This window comes from Peromyscus leucopus, chromosome 1 (assembly GCF_004664715.2).
Source record: "Peromyscus leucopus breed LL Stock chromosome 1, UCI_PerLeu_2.1, whole genome shotgun sequence".
Classification (NCBI taxonomy): domain Eukaryota; kingdom Metazoa; phylum Chordata; class Mammalia; order Rodentia; family Cricetidae; genus Peromyscus; species Peromyscus leucopus.
The window spans coordinates 166,441,287-166,459,643 of NC_051063.1; the positions used below are offsets into that span (position 1 = coordinate 166,441,287).

Below are 18,357 nucleotides of genomic sequence, written 5' to 3' on the forward strand. Positions count from 1 at the left end.
GTCGCTTGGGAAACGTTGAGCCCGCCCATGGGTGAGGGGCGGTATTTCCGGGGCGGCTCTAGCGGGAAGGCAGGACTTCCGGTGGCGGACCGACGCTAGCTGCGGCGAGCACAGCGGGAACTCCTCTCCTTCGCCGCATCCCGGGATGTCACAGCTGGGATCCCGGGGCCGCCTGTGGCTGCAGAGCCCCGCTGGGGGACCACCCGCTATCTTCCTGCCGGAGGGCCAAGCCCTGGTCCTCGGTCGGGGGCCCCTGACCCGGGTGACGGACCGGAAGTGCTCCCGAAATCAAGGTGGGCGCGGGAGTGAAACTGCGGCCGCAAGAGCTGCAGGGGAGCTCGTGCTAACCAGGAGCTAGACGGGGCTTTCGGGGAGGGACGGGGCGGATCCGGGCGACTGTCACCGGGCGGAGGTGCTCCAGCAGAGACGGTTTCTGAGCAGGATGTATCGGGCCGTGCCCAAGACCTGGGTCTACTCAGTGTGTCTCATTAGAGCAAGCCGACCCTGCAGATACAAAATACCTCTCTGGGCAGTCCCGGGTCTCTGGCGATCCTAGGGACTCTGGTCTCTCCAAGTGTAGGTCTCGGCCCTATTGAGGAATGAACGAACTGCCTCGGGCCGAGGGTGACACACACCTGTCATCCAGACACTTGGGTGGGAAAGACATGCGAATCAGTTTCAGGCCAGCCACCAGGATGTGGCGAGTTCTAGGCTACTTTGGGTTACTTGAGGCCCTGTGTTGGGGGAGGGAGGAAAGTGCCTCTTCCTCCGAAGTGTAGTCTGTAGCTGGCCACGCCCCCTACGTGATATAAAGCCTGACTCCATCCCCTTACCCTCAGTGGAGCTGATTGCAGACCCTGAGACCCGGACAGTGGCAGTGAAACAGGTACCAGTGTCTCAGCAACGGGCAGCAAGGACTTGGGGGAGGGGCCGGGTGGATTGCAGCCCTTCACAAGGCTAGTTAGCTATTTCCTTTCCCATCGTGCCAGACTGGACGCCTGTCACCTCTCAAAGTTCTGATTGGTAGCACGAAGTGACTAGGTGGAAAGATTAAGGATCTAATTGGGAAATGGGGTATTGGACTTGGTGGGGAGGTGGGTGTTCCCTGAGGGGGTGGAGCCAACCCTAGCTCCTCCTTTCTCCACAGCTAGGCGTTAACCCATCAACTGTTGGGGTCCAGGAGTTGAAACCAGGGTTGTCGGGTACTCTGAGTTTGGGGGACATCCTGTATTTGGTCAATGGCCTACACCCCCTGACCCTGCGTTGGGAAGAGATCAGCACATCGGGATCCCAGCCAGATACTCCACCGGGCACTCCTCCTGTGGATCCAGTGGACCAGGAGGATGCTGAGCCTCAGAAAAAGCGGGTGCGGAAATCGTCCCCTGGCTGGGAGAGCTTCAACAAGTTACTGGTGTTCACAGCATCTGGGGTGAAGCCCCGGGGCAAGGTGAGTTCACTGTCGTGCCATTTAATCCCAAGGTTTGCTGAGCAGACCTGGGATGATCTTATCAAAGTCTCTGAGCCTCGGGCTGGAGAGATGGCTCAGAGGTTAAGAGCACTGGCTGCTCTTCCAGAGGTCCTGAGTTCAATTCCCAGCACCCACATGGTGGCTCACAGCCATCTGTGATGAGATCTGGCGCCCTCTTCTGACTCACAGGCACACATGCAGGCACAACACTGTATACATAATAAATAAGTCTCTGAGCCTCAGCTCAGATTGTTGAGACCCCAGTGGTGGCCGCCACCACTAAGGTGCAGGATACCGATCAGGCCCTGTGATCAGTGATGACCAGACCTTTTTTGGATGTGTTTATGGACCACTCTGAAATGACGAGGCCGCTGAAAATGTGGAGTGTAGTCCCTGGCTGGGCACCCAACCAACAGTGTGTTTTGTTTTAAAAATTTACTCATTTTTTTTCATGTGAGCCTGAATGACTTTATGTGTATCACATGTGTACAGGTGCCTGCAGAGGCCAGAGAGCATTGGGTTCTCTGGAGCTGGAGTCACAAGCAGTGGAGAGCCACCTCATGTGTGTGCTCTAACCACTGAGTCATCTCTCCAGCTCTTCCAACAAAGACCTTTGCTCTTTCTGAGCTGTAATGCTCCAAGGAGATGCTCAGGGAAAGGGGCTCAGGATGGGTCTCTGTTAAGGGCTGAAGGGGGAGCAGAGGACACAGGAGCAGGAAGTCAGTGCTGTCTTTACCTCAGTCATGCGCTCTGGGACTTGGGTTCCCTGCTCCTAAGGGTGACCCCAGTATCAAAGGGCTGGTGTCAGTCAGCCTGTGAGGAAGGTCAGAGATAACAGTACTCCTGTCCCTGTTTTTGGTGATACCAGGTGGCTGCCTTTGACCTAGATGGGACTCTCATCACCACCCGCTCTGGAAAGGTCTTCCCCACTAGCCCTAGTGACTGGAGGTGAGGTGGGACAGGGGAAGAGGCTGGGACGGGAGCCGAGTTCTCTAGGCTACAAGACACTTGCTACTTCCCCTGGACCTTAGGATTCTGTACCCAGAGATTCCAAAGAAGCTACAGGAGCTGGATGCTGAGGGCTACAAGGTATGTAGGTGTATGTATGGATAGTTTCTGGATGCCGAGAGATGAGGCATGAGGGCTAGTGTGTGTATGCACGGATACATGCATGTTTGTGTAGCGAGTCCAGGCTGAGCTGTGGCAAGGGCTCCAGTGTGTCCCTGTCTATCCCCAGCTGGTAATCTTCACCAATCAAATGGGCATTGGACGAGGGAAGCTGTCAGCAGAGGTGTTCAAGGCCAAGGTGGAGGCTGTGTTGGAGAAGCTGGGGGTCCCGTTTCAGGTACAGCCAGAAGGGACCCAGAGGGAAGGCGTGGAGTGGAGGCCTTTGCTGGGGTTATGCTGACAGGAGTGCTTGGAGACCCCAGCACTGACGACAGTGTGTCCTGGCCGCCTCCACAGGTGCTGGTGGCAACGCATGCAGGTCTAAACCGGAAGCCAGTGAGCGGCATGTGGGAGCACCTTCAAGAGCAGGTGAGCATCCTCCCTGTGTGGCTGTCCCCGGCCCTCAGGCTCTGCTGCCTTTGCTCCTCTGCCCTCCTTGCCATCTGTCAATCCCTGCTTTGGACTTGGGAGACGGGCTCTCAATCTCTCTAAAGAGCAGAACTGCTGAGAAGTTGCAGGTCAGGGGTCTGCACACAGGGAAAGACTGTACATGCCGTGAGGTGCAGGGGACCAACTCCAGCCTCCTGAGAGGTCTGAAGCAGTTAGGTGAGCAGAGATGCTCATGGCTGAAGGGAGAGCTTGGCAGGTATCAGGGACATGAGAAAGTGGCCCAAGGATCAGAGCACAGGGATCCAGAAAGGCAGACCCTGATTAAGGGCATAACCCAAGCAGAAGAGCAGGGGGTCAGGGCTGCTGTGGGACGTACGCCCTCTGCAGGCCACTGGGGGAGCAGACGAGACACTCAGCAGCTAGGCCCTTGTGTATAGGGGGTCCAACCAGCCCCCCTGCTTTCCCTTATAGAGGGGCTTCTCGCTGCGTCTCTCTGCAGGCCAACGAGGGCATGCCCATTTCCGTCGATGACAGCATCTTCGTGGGAGGTAAGAGGAGCAGGCTTCTGGGGGCGTCGGGCACCTCTTCTGAGCTCAGTGGGGGACTTCCTTACAGACGCAGCAGGGCGCCCGGCCAACTGGGCCCCAGGGAGAAAGAAGAAGGACTTCTCCTGCGCAGACCGCCTGGTGAGCCTGCCGGCACCCGTCCCCCATTATCCCTGCCCGTGACCTCGCTCACGCCCACCCCTGCTGCACCTCTGACCCTTCTGGCCATCTTTCCTCCTAGTTCGCCCTTAACATCGGCCTGCCCTTTGCCACTCCAGAGGAGTTCTTCCTCAAGTGGCCAGCAGCTGCCTTTGAGCTTCCAGCTTTCGACCCGGTGAGTGAGGCACAAAGGTCAAGGGTGAGAGGCCCCTGTTCGGCTCCCCCAGCTTATGCTTTTTGTTCCCCTGCCAGAGAACCGTCTCCAGCGCTGGGCCCCTCTACACACCAGAGTCCAGCTTCCTTCTCAGCCCCAACGCAGAGGTGGTGGTCACAGTCGGATACCCTGGGGGTGAGCGGCCACAGCCCGACCTCTGGCCCCCTTTCAGTCATTTGGGCCCTAGACACTAGCTGATGGCCACACTGCCCCCACAGCCGGCAAGTCCACCTTCGTCCAGGAGCACCTGGTGCCAGCTGGATATGTCTATATCAACAGGGTGAGGCTGCACCCACCCTCCCTGAGCACTGGCCTGGGGGCGGGGCTCCCCAAACTGGCTTGTGACCTGTCCGGGTCCCACAGGACACACTGGGGTCGTGGCAGCGCTGTGTGAGCTCCTGCCAGGCGGCACTGAGGCAGGGGAGGCAAGTTGTGATTGACAACACCAACCCGGATGCCCCCAGTCGGGCCAGGTACTGGACCCCGCGGGGCGGAGGGGGCGGGGCGGGCGGGCGGAGTGCTGGCTGCAGGGACCGACCCAGCGCCGGCTCCTCCACAGGTACATCCAGTGTGCCAGAGATGCGGGCGTGCCCTGCCGCTGCTTCAACTTCTGTGCTACGCTGGAGCAGGCTCGCCACAACAACAGGGTGAGCCCCGCTCCAGGCCGCGCCCCTCACCTAAGCCCCACGGCCCCTGACCTCTGCGCCTCTTTTTGCAGTTCCGAGAGATGACCGACCCCTCGCATGCACCGGTGTCAGACATGGTCATGTTCAGCTACAGGTTCAGGGACTCCAGGGGACTGGAGGGTGCGTGGGGTGGGGGTGGGGGGTGCAGAGCCTCACCCACACACGTCCCACAGGAAGCAGTTTGAGCCCCCCACCCTGGCCGAGGGCTTCCTAGAGATCCTTCAGATCCCGCTCCGACTCCGGCCACATCCGGACCCAGCGCTGCAGCGGCTGTACTGCCAGTTCTTGGAGGGCTGAGCCCGCAATAAATAAACACTGCTGCTGCTACTCTGTTCACGGCCGCCTTGCTGGGATGTGGGAGGCACCGGCCACGGCACTCCACACTCAACTCAGGCTTTCACGTGGGCTCCTGTGCACCTACCACACCTGGCCTGGGGACTGGAGCAGCCAGGGCTATTTTGGGGTGGAGGACTCAGCAACAGGTGTCAGAAGCCAGTTGTGGGACACTGACCTGATGGGCGTTTGATCAGGTACGGTAGATTAAATGCATCAGAGGAAGGCTGTCATGCGGGTAATTAGCCTGACAGGCTACCTTCCCACCCACACTGGGTGACCTCTGCATCCATCCATCTTGCACTGAGCATACAATTAGCAGGGAGAGACAGCGTGTGGGTTAAAAGGCTTTATTAGGGAAACATACAGGGCAAGGACCATCCTTGGAGACCTCAGGACGCTGTCCTCCAGGCTGCTGGGCAGGCACAGTCCCCAGAAGCCCCTGCTCAGAAGCATCTGACCTGGGAGGCAGTAGGAAGGGGCGGCTTCTACTCGTGAGATGCTCCCTACCCCTAAGGCCCTGGCACCCATACCTTGCCAGGGACACAGGTCCCAGAAGGCAGTGCCTCATGGCAGCAGCTTCCCTAAAGCCAGGGCCACCCCGCTGCTTCCTGAAAAACCAAGTGCTGCTCACCAGTCTCCGTCGGGCCTCGTCTGGGACTGTGGCCTGCCCAGCCTGGGAGTCCACTAGCCACCCATCTGCAGAGACAGAAGCCAGGAGAGGTTCAGAGGGGGCACCCAGGGGCAGGGCCCAGGGGTGCATGCCCGGCAGAGCACCTCACCCCTCGCTGCTGCTGCTCCTGCTCCAGGCTCCGCTGCAGGACCTGCTGCTGGTTGGCAATGACCCGACGGATGCCGTTGACAAAGTTGCTCTGGTCGTGCGGGATGAGGCCAATGAAGATCTTTTTCTCCGAGGAGTACAGGAGCATCAGCACACGCACCTCACAGGAAGCCTTATAGGAGAAGTGCACGCAGCCCGCCTGACGGCAGGCCCAAGTCAGCATGCTCATTTGCCCACTCCCCCAGCCACAAGCTGGCCCATCTGGGAACAGCTGGACCCAAGACTAATGGGTCCCTAAAAACAGGTCCCAGGGGGTTCAAGGCTGCCAGGCATGTAGCCCCACCGTGGGCAAGTCCTGTTCCTTTACACTGGAGAAAAGGCCCACGAGACTCCTACAGACCCTGGCTGTTAACAGTGCCAATAACCACGGGCTCCCCACAGAGGAGCCGGCTCACGAGGTCCAGCTCACAGTGGGAACCTCAAGTTCCCCGGGAATTGTGTGCCAAGCTGAGAGCATGTGGTGGTTGGCAGCCCTGTGCTATATGGGGACAGGCAGTGGTCTAGGCAGCCCTCTCGCGAGGGGCCTGCTGATACCGTGTCTCTCTGTAATGACAAGCCTGGGCCTTCAGTAGAAGCCACCAGTCAGAGCCTGAGGGCTGCGGGGACCGCACATGCCAACAGGTGGCCCTGGTGCGGTTCCGGGCTGCAGGCCCTAACCTAACACAGCTCCCACAGGCAGCTGCATTAGCCTGTCTCCTTGGCTGCTGCCCTCCACTCACAAAGCCATTGTCCATGATCCGGCAAAGGCTCTTCAGAGTCTCCATGTCCTTAGTGAAGTGGAACTGTACCAGGCGCGAGTTCCGGAACAGTGGCACGAGAGTGGTCTGTGGGAAGCCAAGGCCCACTTGGTGAAACCCCCCTCTCTGTGGAAGCCGGGCAGCACCGCGCCAGCCCGCCACGGGGACTTCCGCCCACCCCCAGCCTGGCGTCCCCTGCACCTCACCAGCAACTGCTGTGGGATGAGCTGCATAAAGAGCTTCCGTGGCCACTGATCTGTCCTCCTGCCACAGCAGACAGCAGGTGTCAACCCCGAGGTCCTCCCACAGCGGCCTGCACTGCCATGTGCCCACCCCCCCCCCCCCCGCCTCTCCCCACTCACAGGATCTCCCCTTGGTTCACGTAGACGTGGGATGGCAGCCACCGCTTGGACCGGCTATTGGGCTCAGGCCTGGGCTTTGGGGCAGAGCGAGAGGGCACTTCAGGGGAGGGCAGAGGAGGACCAACAGCCCACACAGCCCCCGCAGCTCACCTCCTGCCACTCCATGACACCACTCCATGCCAAGAATTTGTTGTTGACGATCTGAACAGGTCCCGAGTGCACGCCTCCAGGACCCACGGCCTGTGGACAGGACACCAGTCTGCTGCCAGCAGCTCCGGCTCTATTCCCCCACTAGCTGGCTGCAGCCCTGACCGCAATTCCAGCAGGCCGCAGACTGGTTCTGTGCTCACTGCCAACATTCTGTGCTCCCAAGTGACCTAAGACAAGTCTCAGGCCCTGGGTGGTGTGGAGGCCCACAGCTACCTTTAGCAGCTAGCAGGTGGACACCATGAAAATCTATCTGGCAGCCAGGTGCCAGGACACATTGTCACCCTCCAGAGACTTTGGGCCTCCTGCTCTGCAAAGGATTCTACACCCAGGACCCACCCCAGTGGTCTCCTGTACCCTTCAAGGCCTATAAAGCTACTTTTCCCACCAAGTCAAGCCCTGTCTGGATGCCTGGCCACTGCCTTTCCACAGCTCCCCGGATGCTCCCTACTTCTGCCTTCACATCACACTCCACACCAGTCAAATGTAGATGGTGAGCCAACTGTGGAGCCAGGACCAGGCTGCACTCAGCAGGCACACCTGTTTGCGAGTGGTGATGACCTGCCGTATGGCGTTGACAAAGCCGCTCTGGTCGTAGGGGATGAGGCCCATGAAGATCTTCTTCTTAGACGAGTACAGGAGCATCAGCACCCGCACCTCGCACGGGGAAATGTGGGGGAAGAGCATGCAGCCCGCCTGTGGGGACAGGGCTGCAGATCAGGGGCCTGGCCCTCCACGTTCAACATCTGACCTGCCTGCCTGGACAGGCCAGAGTCACTAAAACAGCTCAGTCGAGCCTTCCCAAGAGCAGGTGAATCCCTCTTGGCTACCTCCTCAGCCCTGACGACTGACAGGCAGGGACAGTGGGGGCCAAGGACCTGTAGGGCCATGTCCCGCTTCTCTCCAGACCCCAGCCTTGCGGCTGGGTTAGCAGCAGGCGGCAGGGTGCTGGAGAGAAGACTCAGCACTGAGAACCAGCTGTTCTGGTCTGGACTGAGGTTTGGCTCCCAGTTGGCCATCTTCCACAGTCCCATGGGGTCTGACGCCCTCTGCTGGTCTCTGCGGCACCAGGCGTACACACGACACACACATACCATTAAACAAACAACAAAACAAAACCCTTACATTTTTAAAGAACAGGTAGTGGGCAGGCTGCTGTACCACCCAGGGCAGGCCCCACCTCCTCTTAGGACCCCAGCACCCCATCTGTAGGGCACAGCAACAGCACACACAGCTCTGGCCACACAACACTGAGGTGCCAGGTCCTCTTCAATGGGAGGACGGCCACCTGTAGGCCACCCCATCCTGTGCCAGGATGGAGAACCTGTACCTCACCAGCCAGCCTTCTGGACCAATTCTCCAGATCCTGGGCCCAGCTCCAGGATACTATCCCAGAGCTGCTGCTGGTACAGGTTGTGGCCTCACATGTCCCAGTCTGTGGGTCCCAGAAAAAGGACACATCCTTGGAGGTGGCCAAGTAGGAGGGGCAGAGCAGCCTAAGGCCGAGCCGGGGAAGAGCCTGGAGTCTAATCCTCTGCATGCATGGCCTGGTGACTTCCTCCGACCCTGTCCCGCCACCTGCTACAGTCCAGTGACCTCAGACTGGGTCCACAACAGTAGGGGCTGGCCACCAGATGACATGACCACCACCACCACCCCATACACACACACACACACACACACACACACACCCCTGAGTAGCAAGGCATGCTGGACTCCACACACAGGCAGGAGATGAGGAGCACCGTACACACACACACACACACACACACCCCTGAGTAGCAAGGCATGCTGGACTCCACACACAGGCAGGAGATGAGGAGCACCGTACACTCTGGCCAACTCATAGGCTCATGTACCTGCTGCTTCACAGTACCACCTCACCAAGGTCCTGGGATGACCATTTAAGAGGTACAGGAAGACTCCCATCACAGGACAGAACTAGGTCCCACCCCACTGCCCCCCATCCCCACTCACGAAGCCGTTGCCCATGATGCGGCAGAGGCCCTTAAGCGAGTCACAGTCTCTGTTCGTGAAGTGGAACTGGGCCAGCTGAGAGTTTCGGAACAGGGGGCCCAGTGTGGTCTGTGGGTGATAAGGGGAGCCGCTGATCATGGTGGGGCAAGTGTGGGGAGATCCTGGGGTCAAAGTTTGGCTCTGGGGGCAGGGCTTGGGCTATGCGGGCACAGTGCCCCGGTCTCACCAGCAGCTGCTGTGGGATGAGCTGCATGATCAGCTTCTGGGGCCACTGGTCCGTCTCCCTGCAGGAGGAGTACGTCAGAACCGTTCCCCGCATCCTAGGCCGCCCCGGGCTCTGCCCACTCCCACACTCACAGGTTCTCGCCCTGGTTCACGTAGGCCTGGCAGGGCAGGGTGCGCTTCAGCTTGGCTGTGGAGTCCGAAAAGGGTCTACGCTTCTGCAGGTGGGAGGGTGGTTGAGGACTCAGCAACGTGCCCAGGCTGTCCACACCCTCCACTGGCCCCGGGATCTGGGCCCAGCCAGGCTCACCTCCTGCCACTCCAGCACGCCACTCCAGGCCAGCAGTTTGTTGCTGAGCCGGTGCTCATTCACTGCAAGTCCCCCCAGAGAGAGCCCAGGTGACGAGGGCCCAATGGGGCCCAGGGCCCCAAAGACTCGAGCACCTTCCTGCGGCAGAAGGGAGAATTCTGAGGTCATTCAAGGCTAGACCATTCCACACTTCCCAGAGGGACATCCTCAGGTCCAGACTCAGTCCCTGGCACACACCACTCCAGGTCCCCCAATCCCTTCCCCTGAAGTCAAGACCTCAAAGCAACCATCCTGGCATCCTCACCCTTAGACCTATCTGTCAGAAAGCTGTGGACTGCATCCGGGCCCCAGTGCTCAGAGCCACCCTAAGGCCACTGTCACCCCCAAGAAGAGACTCCCACAAATGATAGCCTTCCCTGAGGACCCCCAGGAGGCATCGACCAAAAACCAAAATGACCATCCTGGAGAAAAATGGGGAGACTCCCTTGCACCAAAACGTCTGACCTGGAGGAATACTGAATGATGGTGCTAAGTGAAGACACACACACCCCTCCCACAACCCCCAGAGTACAAGCTAAACTCTTTTCAGCCAAAACATTTCCAAAAACCAAGCGGGCTCCTGGACCAGCCTCTGGACAGACAGACCCGTGCGTGCCTCCAGGCCGAAGACCCTTCTGATAATGGCGAATGCATCCGCGGCTCATGTCTAAGCTCATGAGGCCTTTATACCCTGCGTGATGACAGACCAGAAAGTGTTCTCCCGGCGGCCTAAGCAGCAGACCGGACGGCCTAGGTCTTCAGTGAACACTGCTGAAGGGCCTTCATGAGGAGGCCAGCCCTGCGGCACCACGCTCTCGGGATTACAGCCACCCACCGGGCACCTGGGCTGCCTGGCCTGCACACGTGCTTAGAGACAACACTACAAGCGGCCACATGTGTCAGTCAGTGTGTGCGCCACGACACAGTCGGGCTAAAAGAAAACCAGGCAGACATGCGTAAGGACCCAAACGAAACCCCAGACCGTGTGTGAGAAAGAGAGAGTGTGTGTGTGTGTGTGTGACCCATGAGATGCTTATGATGTGTTTTTGCCTGCACCCCAAGAACACCTGTATGCCCACATGCCCACAACATCAGGGGAACACACTGGGAGCCAAGAGCACAGTTAGGGACTCCGCTAAGCGCGGCTCCCAAGTTCAGCTGGCGTCCACGCATGCCTGACTTGCTGCGCACTGCATGGCCAAGCCAAGCCACATCTGTGGGGAAGGGAGGCATCTGAGGACCAGGGAGCAGACTCAACACCAAGGGAAAGCAAGCTTCAGGCCTCAGCGGCATTACAGCGAGGGGTGTGTCTGCGTTCCGCAGGTGATCGAGCGGCACACTCGCCTCGGCTCCGACGAGGGCAACGTCGTCACAGAGCACTCGAGTGGTCAGAGCCAAGCCAGGGGCGAGCGCACCGCTGGCCAAGCATGCGCAGGTGTGGCCACGAGTCAACCATCACAATAGGCAGTTTTGTTTCCCCAAGAAAGCCTCAATGTTTCTAGAAAGTGCGCGCACGTTCTAGTATGGGCAGAGGTGACAGCCGCACGAACCTACAGAGCTGAATGTTTTACCTTAAGCCATACCTTAAGGCTTAAGGTCTGGGCTCGCCGCGGGGCGGGCGCGCAAACGGAGGGACTGTCCACAGCCGCCATCTGGCCCCGGGGGACAACGCCCCCGCGAGCAACAGCTGGGCGCGAGTGTATACGCCGGGCTTCTCCGCCGGCCGCCTCGCCTAGTTCCAGACCCGAAGCCCGAGGACCAACTTTGCCATTGGAAAAACAAGCGCGCACGCCAGGCGCCCCCCGCGCGTGTGCAGCCGGCCGGCCGCGCGGTCAGCAGTAATTCGAACCCGCCCCGCCCCCGTACCCCGCCCCCCGCCCAGGCCGCCGCGCAACAAAGGGGAGCGCCGGGAGCCGACCGAGGGCTGATCCCGGACCCCGGGGCGCCCTCCCGCGGGAGACCCGTGGGCGCTGCGGACAAAGGCGCCCGCCAGGGGAGGGGCGGCAGGGCGGGGCGTGCGTGGAAGGCTCTGGAAGCACACTCGGGGACTCACCATGGGAGGGGCCGAGCGGGCCCGGATCCGCGGGGGCTGCGGGCCTCGAGGACCAGAGGGCCAGGAACGCGAGCGCACGGCGCGCACGACCAGGGGCCGCGGTGGCCGGCCGCGACCTCCGAGGGGGCCCCCGGCACCGGAGCGGTGCGGGGCGCGGCGCGGGCGGACCATGGCGAGCGGGAGGCCACGGGCCTCTCGGGGGGCTGCAGGTCCGCCGACCGATAGGCGCGGGAGCGCGGCTTCGGGAAGACGCGGAGCGGGACCGCGGCGGCGGGGGACGCGCCGCTGAGGGGTCGCCGCGGCCGAACCACTGCAGCGAGCGGGGGAGCCCGGCGCCGACCAACGCGCAGCGAGAGGGGGGGCCGGCGCCTACCAACGCAGCAGAAGAGGGGGAGCCGGCGCAAACTAACGGACTGTGGACCAGGGGAGCCTGCGCTGAGACACTGATGGAGGGCCGCGAGGGGGTGTGGCCGGAGCGTACCAAGGTCAGAGGGAGGATTTCAGACTTGGAAAGGACAAGAAACTGCAACAGAGTTCGGGTTGGTAGGGCCGTACCAAGTCCGCCGTAGACAGGCTAATGGGCGGCGCGACGGAACCTACCAATAGAGCGAGGGGTGGATGAAAGGACGGTGACGTGGCAAGGTGCATAAAGGACTACAACTCCCAGCGGGCCGTGCGACCTAGAGACCCGGCCTCGCCGCGTGCCCATCCGGCCTGGGCACGCCCCCTGTCCCTAGTGTCTCCAGCAGTTAACTGTGCCGGCGGTTCCCTGATGTGAAAGGACTGCGCAGCGGCATCTCTTGCTTCGGTTTTCACCAGTGATATCACCTAGTACAGCTCGAACTGACTGACTGACAAGTGCATGGCGCCGTTTACTCAAATGTTAGCTGATGCAGCCCAAGCTGACCTGGAACTCCGGAGCTTTCTGTCTGCACCCTTCTTGGGAGTGTACACACCACACACGGCTGTCAGCTACCTGTAGGGTACTGAGATCTGAATTCGGAGCCTCTTGCGTGCTAGGAGAAGCTCTCCCTTCTTTTAAACAAGAAAACCTGCCGTTTATCTGGCCCCTCACGGCCCTTACCCTTAGTTATGACGTCTGTCAACTGGGACAAATGCCCTGGGCAGTGGGTTGGCTTTATTTAGTCTCCTGTTTTCTAGTTGATTTAAAGGGGGGGGGGGGGCTGGAGAGATGGCTCAGCAGTTAAGACCTCTTCCAGAGGTCCTGAGTTCAATTCCCGCACCCACATGGCAGCTCACAACTGTCTGAACTCCGAGATCTGACACCTTCACACAGTCATACATGCAGGCAAAACACCAATGCACATTTAAAAAAAAAAAAAAAAAAAAAAGCTGGAGGGGAGCAGCTAGAGGGTTGAGCTGGTAAAGGTCCTTGCCTGCCATCAAGCAGGACAACCTGGGTTCGGTCTCCCTAACCCACGTGGTGTAAGTGCTCCCTGAGCCCCACATATGGCACATATGCACACAGATAGCAATTCAGAGCCTGCTTGGACTATAAAATGAGTTCAAAACCTAATTGGGCAACTAACTTAGAATGGCCTTGTCCCCACCCCACCCCACCCCCCCAAAAAAAAGATTGGAGAGCCAGGAATAGTGACACACAGCTGTAATCAAGAGGTGAAGGAGGAAGCATCAGGAGTTCAAGGCCATCCTCAGCAACCTAGTGAGATCAAAGCCAGCCTGGACTACACAAGACTGCCTCAACAGAACAGCAATAACTATTCCAGGCAGAGCCCGGGGCTGAGTGGTGGCGGGCAGATGGCTGAAACGGAGCTGATGTCACCCAGTGGCAAGAGCTGGTCTGGAAGCAGAGCCCACGTTTGCGGGAGAGTGGGACAAAGGGTGGAGGACAAAGCCAAGGTCGCTCTCACTGAAGCAGGAGGCCAGGCTGAAGAACAGGTGGGCCACAACTGCCTGGAGGAACAATTGAAGTTTTATAAGTGTATGTGTGCGTGGGTACTTGGCCTGCATGTGTGTCTATATACCTTGTGCTTGCCTGGTGCCTGTACAGGCTGGAAAAGGGCTTAGGATCCCCTGGGACTGGAGTTACAGAGGGTTGTGAGCTCACGTAGGTGCTGGGACTCGAACCTGGGTCCTCTGGGAGAGCAACTATTGCTCTCACCTCCTCTGCCATCTCTCCAGCCTCTTTATTTGGCATTTATTTGTGTGTGTGTGTGTGTGTGTGTGTATGCACCACACACACACACACATGCACGCACGCACAGCTAAATCCTCCTGCCTTAGCTGCGTCAGTGCTGGGGTCGCAGGCATTGCCAGCATGCCCTAGCTTTGAGGTTTCTCTATGAGGTTACTCGCCGGTGGTCGGCGGTGCGCACTCAGGAGGCAGAGCCAGGTGGATCTATGTGAATTCGAGGCCAGCCTGGGCTACAGAGCGAGATCCAGGACAGGCACCAAAACTACACAGAGAAACCCTGTCTCAAAAAAAAAAAAAAAAAAAAAAAAAAAAAAAAAAAGAAGAAGAAGAAAAAAAGAAGAGAAAACAATCATTACATAGATAGAGGGACGCAGGAAACATGGCACCACACTTCAAGGCTATGGCAGGTCACTGGCAAGAGTTTTTGTATTTTGGTTTTTTGGGTGTGTGTGTGTGGATGTGTTTTAATTTTTTTTTTGTGGGGATGGTTTTGTTTGTTTAGACAGAGTCTCACAATGTAGCTCTAGCTATCCTGAAATTCACTATATAGACCAGGCTAGCCTCCAACTGACAGAAATTCACCTGCCTCTGCTTCCTGAGTGCTGGCAGGGGTTAGTCATGACCTACCATCCACCTGGCAACTCACGAATATCTGTAACTCCAGTTCCAGGGGATCTTGTGCCCTCTTCTGGCCTCTATAGGCACCAGGCAAGTACATATACATACACATTCAGACAAAGCACCCATAAACATAAAGTAAATAAAGGAAACATTTAAAACAGATAATAAAAATTCAAATTGAAATTAAAAAAGCAAGGAGAAACCCGGCATGATGGTAGCACATGCCTTTCATCACTTGAGAGGCAGAGGCAGGCCTGGACTAGATAGAGAGTTCCAAGACAGCTAGAGCTACACAGAAAAACCCTGTCTCAAAAACAAAACAAAGGACATGCAATGACCACACACACACACACACACACACACACACACACACACACACACACAAGCAGGGTAGGGCAGGGGCTGGAAATCAGGTGACAGGGTGCTTAACTAGCATGCAGGGAGCCCTTGGTTCAATTCGAGCATCACATGAATCAGATGTGGTTATGAAGGTCAGTAATCCCAGCACTTGAGGAGTGGAGGCCGGAAGATTAGTTCAAGGTCATCCTCCGATACTTCAAGAGTGTTGAAAACTACCTGGACTACATTAGCCTGTCTCAACAGAAAAAGGGGGGTCTTACCATGGAAACTGTGAAGTTCTGGATGGACAAGAGTAAATAAGATTGGGGATTGAGGATTTAGCTCAGTGGTAGAGTGCTTGTCTAGCAAGCGCAAGGCCCTGGGTTCGATCCTCAGCTCAAAAAAAAAAAAAAAAAAAAAAAAAAAGAGTAAATAAGATCACACAAAATGTGTTGTGCTCTCCTAAATGCTTAAGGGAAGTTCCTTGTCTGTGTAGCCTGCATAATGGGCGTTAACAGCAAGATTGTTAGATGCAAGATTGTAAAACATCGGTAGTGAACTTCTGCCCTCCGGGGTTCTCCCATTGCGCTGTAAGCCTGTATTTAAGACCTCTTCCCTCCTTCAATAAACAGCATTCGGCATTAAGTAAAATAGAGAGAAAAAACAAAAACAAAAACACGCATTGTGTGTGAGCAGAAACTGGGTCATCTGCCCCGATGGCTCTGAGGAACAAGAGGCAAGGACAGGCAAGCGCAGCTTGCAGCAGAATACAGCCTGGATTAAGGTCAGATGGCCAATCGGTGTTCAGAGACCCCAGCAGAAGTTCAGCAGTTGCAGACACTCCCGACCCCGTCCCTAACCTGTGTCCAGCAGCAGTGAAGAGAAAAGAAGCCTGGCCTCCATCTCCTCAGGTTCCCTTGCCCTAGCCCTCAGAACTCCTGCTGAGACAAGACCTCATCTTCCTGTCTCATCTCTCCAAGTGTAAGCCAGCCAGCATCACCATGCCCCGTTTAGTGTCCCTTATTAACATGAAACTTTGACTTCTCCTTTAACTCCTAAAGGGCTCTTCAGGGGCTAGCAGTATGGCTCAGCTGGTCAGGGCTGTGCCAAGCCTGAGGACCTGAGTTTGATTCCCTGGAGCCCTCTGACCTCCACACACACAAGTACGGGGGCACACAATAAACAACAGTAAACAAAAGACGACAACCTCAGCCTAGCTGAGTCCCACCTTGCAGCTGACAGCGACATGAGCCAACTGCTGCTTCCGGCCACTCTGCCCCTTCTGAAGCCCTGGTGGTCAGGTGTATGACACGCCCTAATGGAAGAAATGCACCATCCCTCCCGCCTACCCTAGACCCTGGGAACGAGAACAAAGCTGTATGCCCTGGAGCTGGCTTGACTACTGGGGGAGCTGGAGCTGGTCAGCACTAGCTTTTGTATGTATGTATGTATACACACATTATATACATATATACATAATTATATACATATACACACATTATATACATACACAATTATATACATATATACACACATTATATACATACATACACACATACACACATTATACACACACATATACATACATACACAATTATATACATATATACACACATTATATACATACATACACATCATACACATACACACATTATATACATACATACACACATACACACATTATACACACACATATACATACATACACAATTATATACATATATACACACATTATATACATACATACACATCATACACATACACACATTATATACATATATACACAATTATATACATATACACACATTATATACATACATAATTATATACATATATACACACATTATATACATACATACACACATACACATACACACATTATACACACACATATACATACACAATTATATACATATATACACACATTATATACATACATACACATCATATACATACACACATCGTATACATACACACATATACATACATACACATTATATACATACATACATACATTATATACATATACACACACATATACACACATACACACATTATACACATACACACATTATATACATACATACATACAACATTATACATACATTACATACATACACATCTATACATACACACGTATTACATACATACATTATATACATACATACACAATTACATACATACACATCATATACATACATACACACATTATATACATATATACACACATTATATACATACATACACATTATACACATATACACATTATATACATACATACACACATTATACACATACACACATTATATACATACATACACACATTATATACATACATTATATACATACACACATTATATACATACATACACATTACATATATACATTATATACATACATACACATATACATATATACAAATATACAATTATATACATATATACACACATTATATACATATATACATTATATGCATACATACACACAGCATATACATATACACATTATATACATATATACACACATTATATACATACATGCACACATTACATATATACACATTATATACATATACACACATTACATACATACACAGTATATACATACATACACATTATATACATATATACACACATTACATACATACATACATACACACACACATTATATACATATATAGATGGAATAATACCCCCCAAACACCCCATGACCTAAACTTACTGAATCCTCACAATCAGTCCAAGAGTCATGGCAGTGTTGTTATGCATTTCCCCACATCTTGATGTGGGCTGGAGATGGACACTGAGGCCTTGTACAGGCAGTTCAAAACTACACTGAACCATGCCTTCAGACCCTCACGGGGGATTCTAGACAGGAGCTCTACACTGAGTCACACCCCTAGCCTGAGACATGATTGGCCTTTTGGGTAAGAGGAAGCAAGGTGTAAAGAGGCTGTCACTATTTTTGGGGGGTGGGGGTGGGGTTTTGAGACAGGGTTTCTCTGTGTAGCCCTGGCTGTCCTGGAACTCACTCTGTAGACCAGGCTGGCCTCGAACTCACAGAGATCCGCCTGTCACTGCCTCAAGTGCTGGGATAAAAAGGCGTGCGCCACCACCGCTTGGAGAGGCTGTCACTTTTTTGTCTTTTTTTTCCCCTAAAAAGGGTTTGTTTTGTATTTATGTGACTGAACGCATCTCTGCAGGTACGTGTGGGTGCTCTTGGAAGCCAGGAGAGGGAGCAGTAAGCTGGCTGACATGGGTGCTGGGGAATGAACCCCGTCTTCTGCCCCTCACCTCTGACCCCTCTGTAGACCACGCTGTCCTTTCTGTTTTTGAAACTCTGCAGCCCAGGTGAGCCTGAAATCCTCGGTCCTCTTATCTCAGCCTCCTCAGGGCAAGCGCTCAGGGCAGGTGCCTCCATATTCTCTCCATCCTACACCCATGCCCAGCACTTTATGCAGTTCAGGACTTTCTGATGGCAGGAAAACATGTTTAGAGTTGTCTGTTGACAC

At 55.2% G+C, this 18,357-nt stretch overlaps 2 protein-coding genes across 6 annotated transcripts; one reads left to right on the top strand and one right to left on the bottom strand.

Annotated features, from left to right (window-relative positions):
- The first annotated feature begins 44 nt into the window (after positions 1–44).
- Positions 45–4,961, top strand: LOC114684339 (polynucleotide kinase 3'-phosphatase). Of its 2 annotated transcripts, XM_028858870.2 has the most exons (16): positions 46–293; positions 840–886; positions 1,148–1,447; positions 2,337–2,416; positions 2,500–2,557; positions 2,706–2,813; positions 2,933–3,004; positions 3,525–3,573; positions 3,641–3,711; positions 3,812–3,904; positions 3,982–4,078; positions 4,162–4,223; positions 4,307–4,416; positions 4,503–4,590; positions 4,662–4,723; positions 4,803–4,961. In XM_028858870.2, the coding sequence occupies exons 1-16, from the start codon at positions 146–148 to the stop codon at positions 4,924–4,926; spliced, it is 1,569 nt and encodes a 522-aa protein (XP_028714703.1). In that variant the 5' UTR covers positions 46–145; the 3' UTR covers positions 4,927–4,961. The 2 variants fall into 2 exon arrangements, with proteins under 2 accessions (XP_028714704.1, XP_028714703.1); XM_028858871.2 differs by lacking the exon at positions 840–886 and having other exon boundaries at positions 45–293; positions 1,152–1,447.
- A 335-nt stretch (positions 4,962–5,296) lies between these two features.
- On the bottom strand, positions 5,297–12,024 carry Ptov1 (PTOV1 extended AT-hook containing adaptor protein). Of its 4 annotated transcripts, none has more exons than XR_005090286.1 (13): positions 11,711–12,017; positions 9,619–9,756; positions 9,444–9,526; positions 9,313–9,370; positions 9,087–9,194; positions 7,650–7,805; positions 7,053–7,142; positions 6,903–6,976; positions 6,747–6,804; positions 6,523–6,627; positions 5,745–5,942; positions 5,597–5,661; positions 5,297–5,423 (listed from the first exon to the last, which is right to left on the bottom strand). XR_005090286.1 is itself a non-coding variant. In XM_037200525.1 (12 exons), the coding sequence occupies exons 1-12, from the start codon at positions 11,879–11,881 to the stop codon at positions 5,650–5,652; spliced, it is 1,251 nt and encodes a 416-aa protein (XP_037056420.1). In that variant the 5' UTR covers positions 11,882–12,024; the 3' UTR covers positions 5,297–5,649. The 4 variants fall into 4 exon arrangements, 1 of the variants encoding a protein (XP_037056420.1); XR_005090288.1 differs by lacking the exon at positions 11,711–12,017 and adding an exon at positions 11,241–11,482; XR_005090287.1 differs by lacking the exon at positions 11,711–12,017 and adding an exon at positions 10,264–11,183.
- Between the last annotated feature and the right edge of the window lie 6,333 nt (positions 12,025–18,357).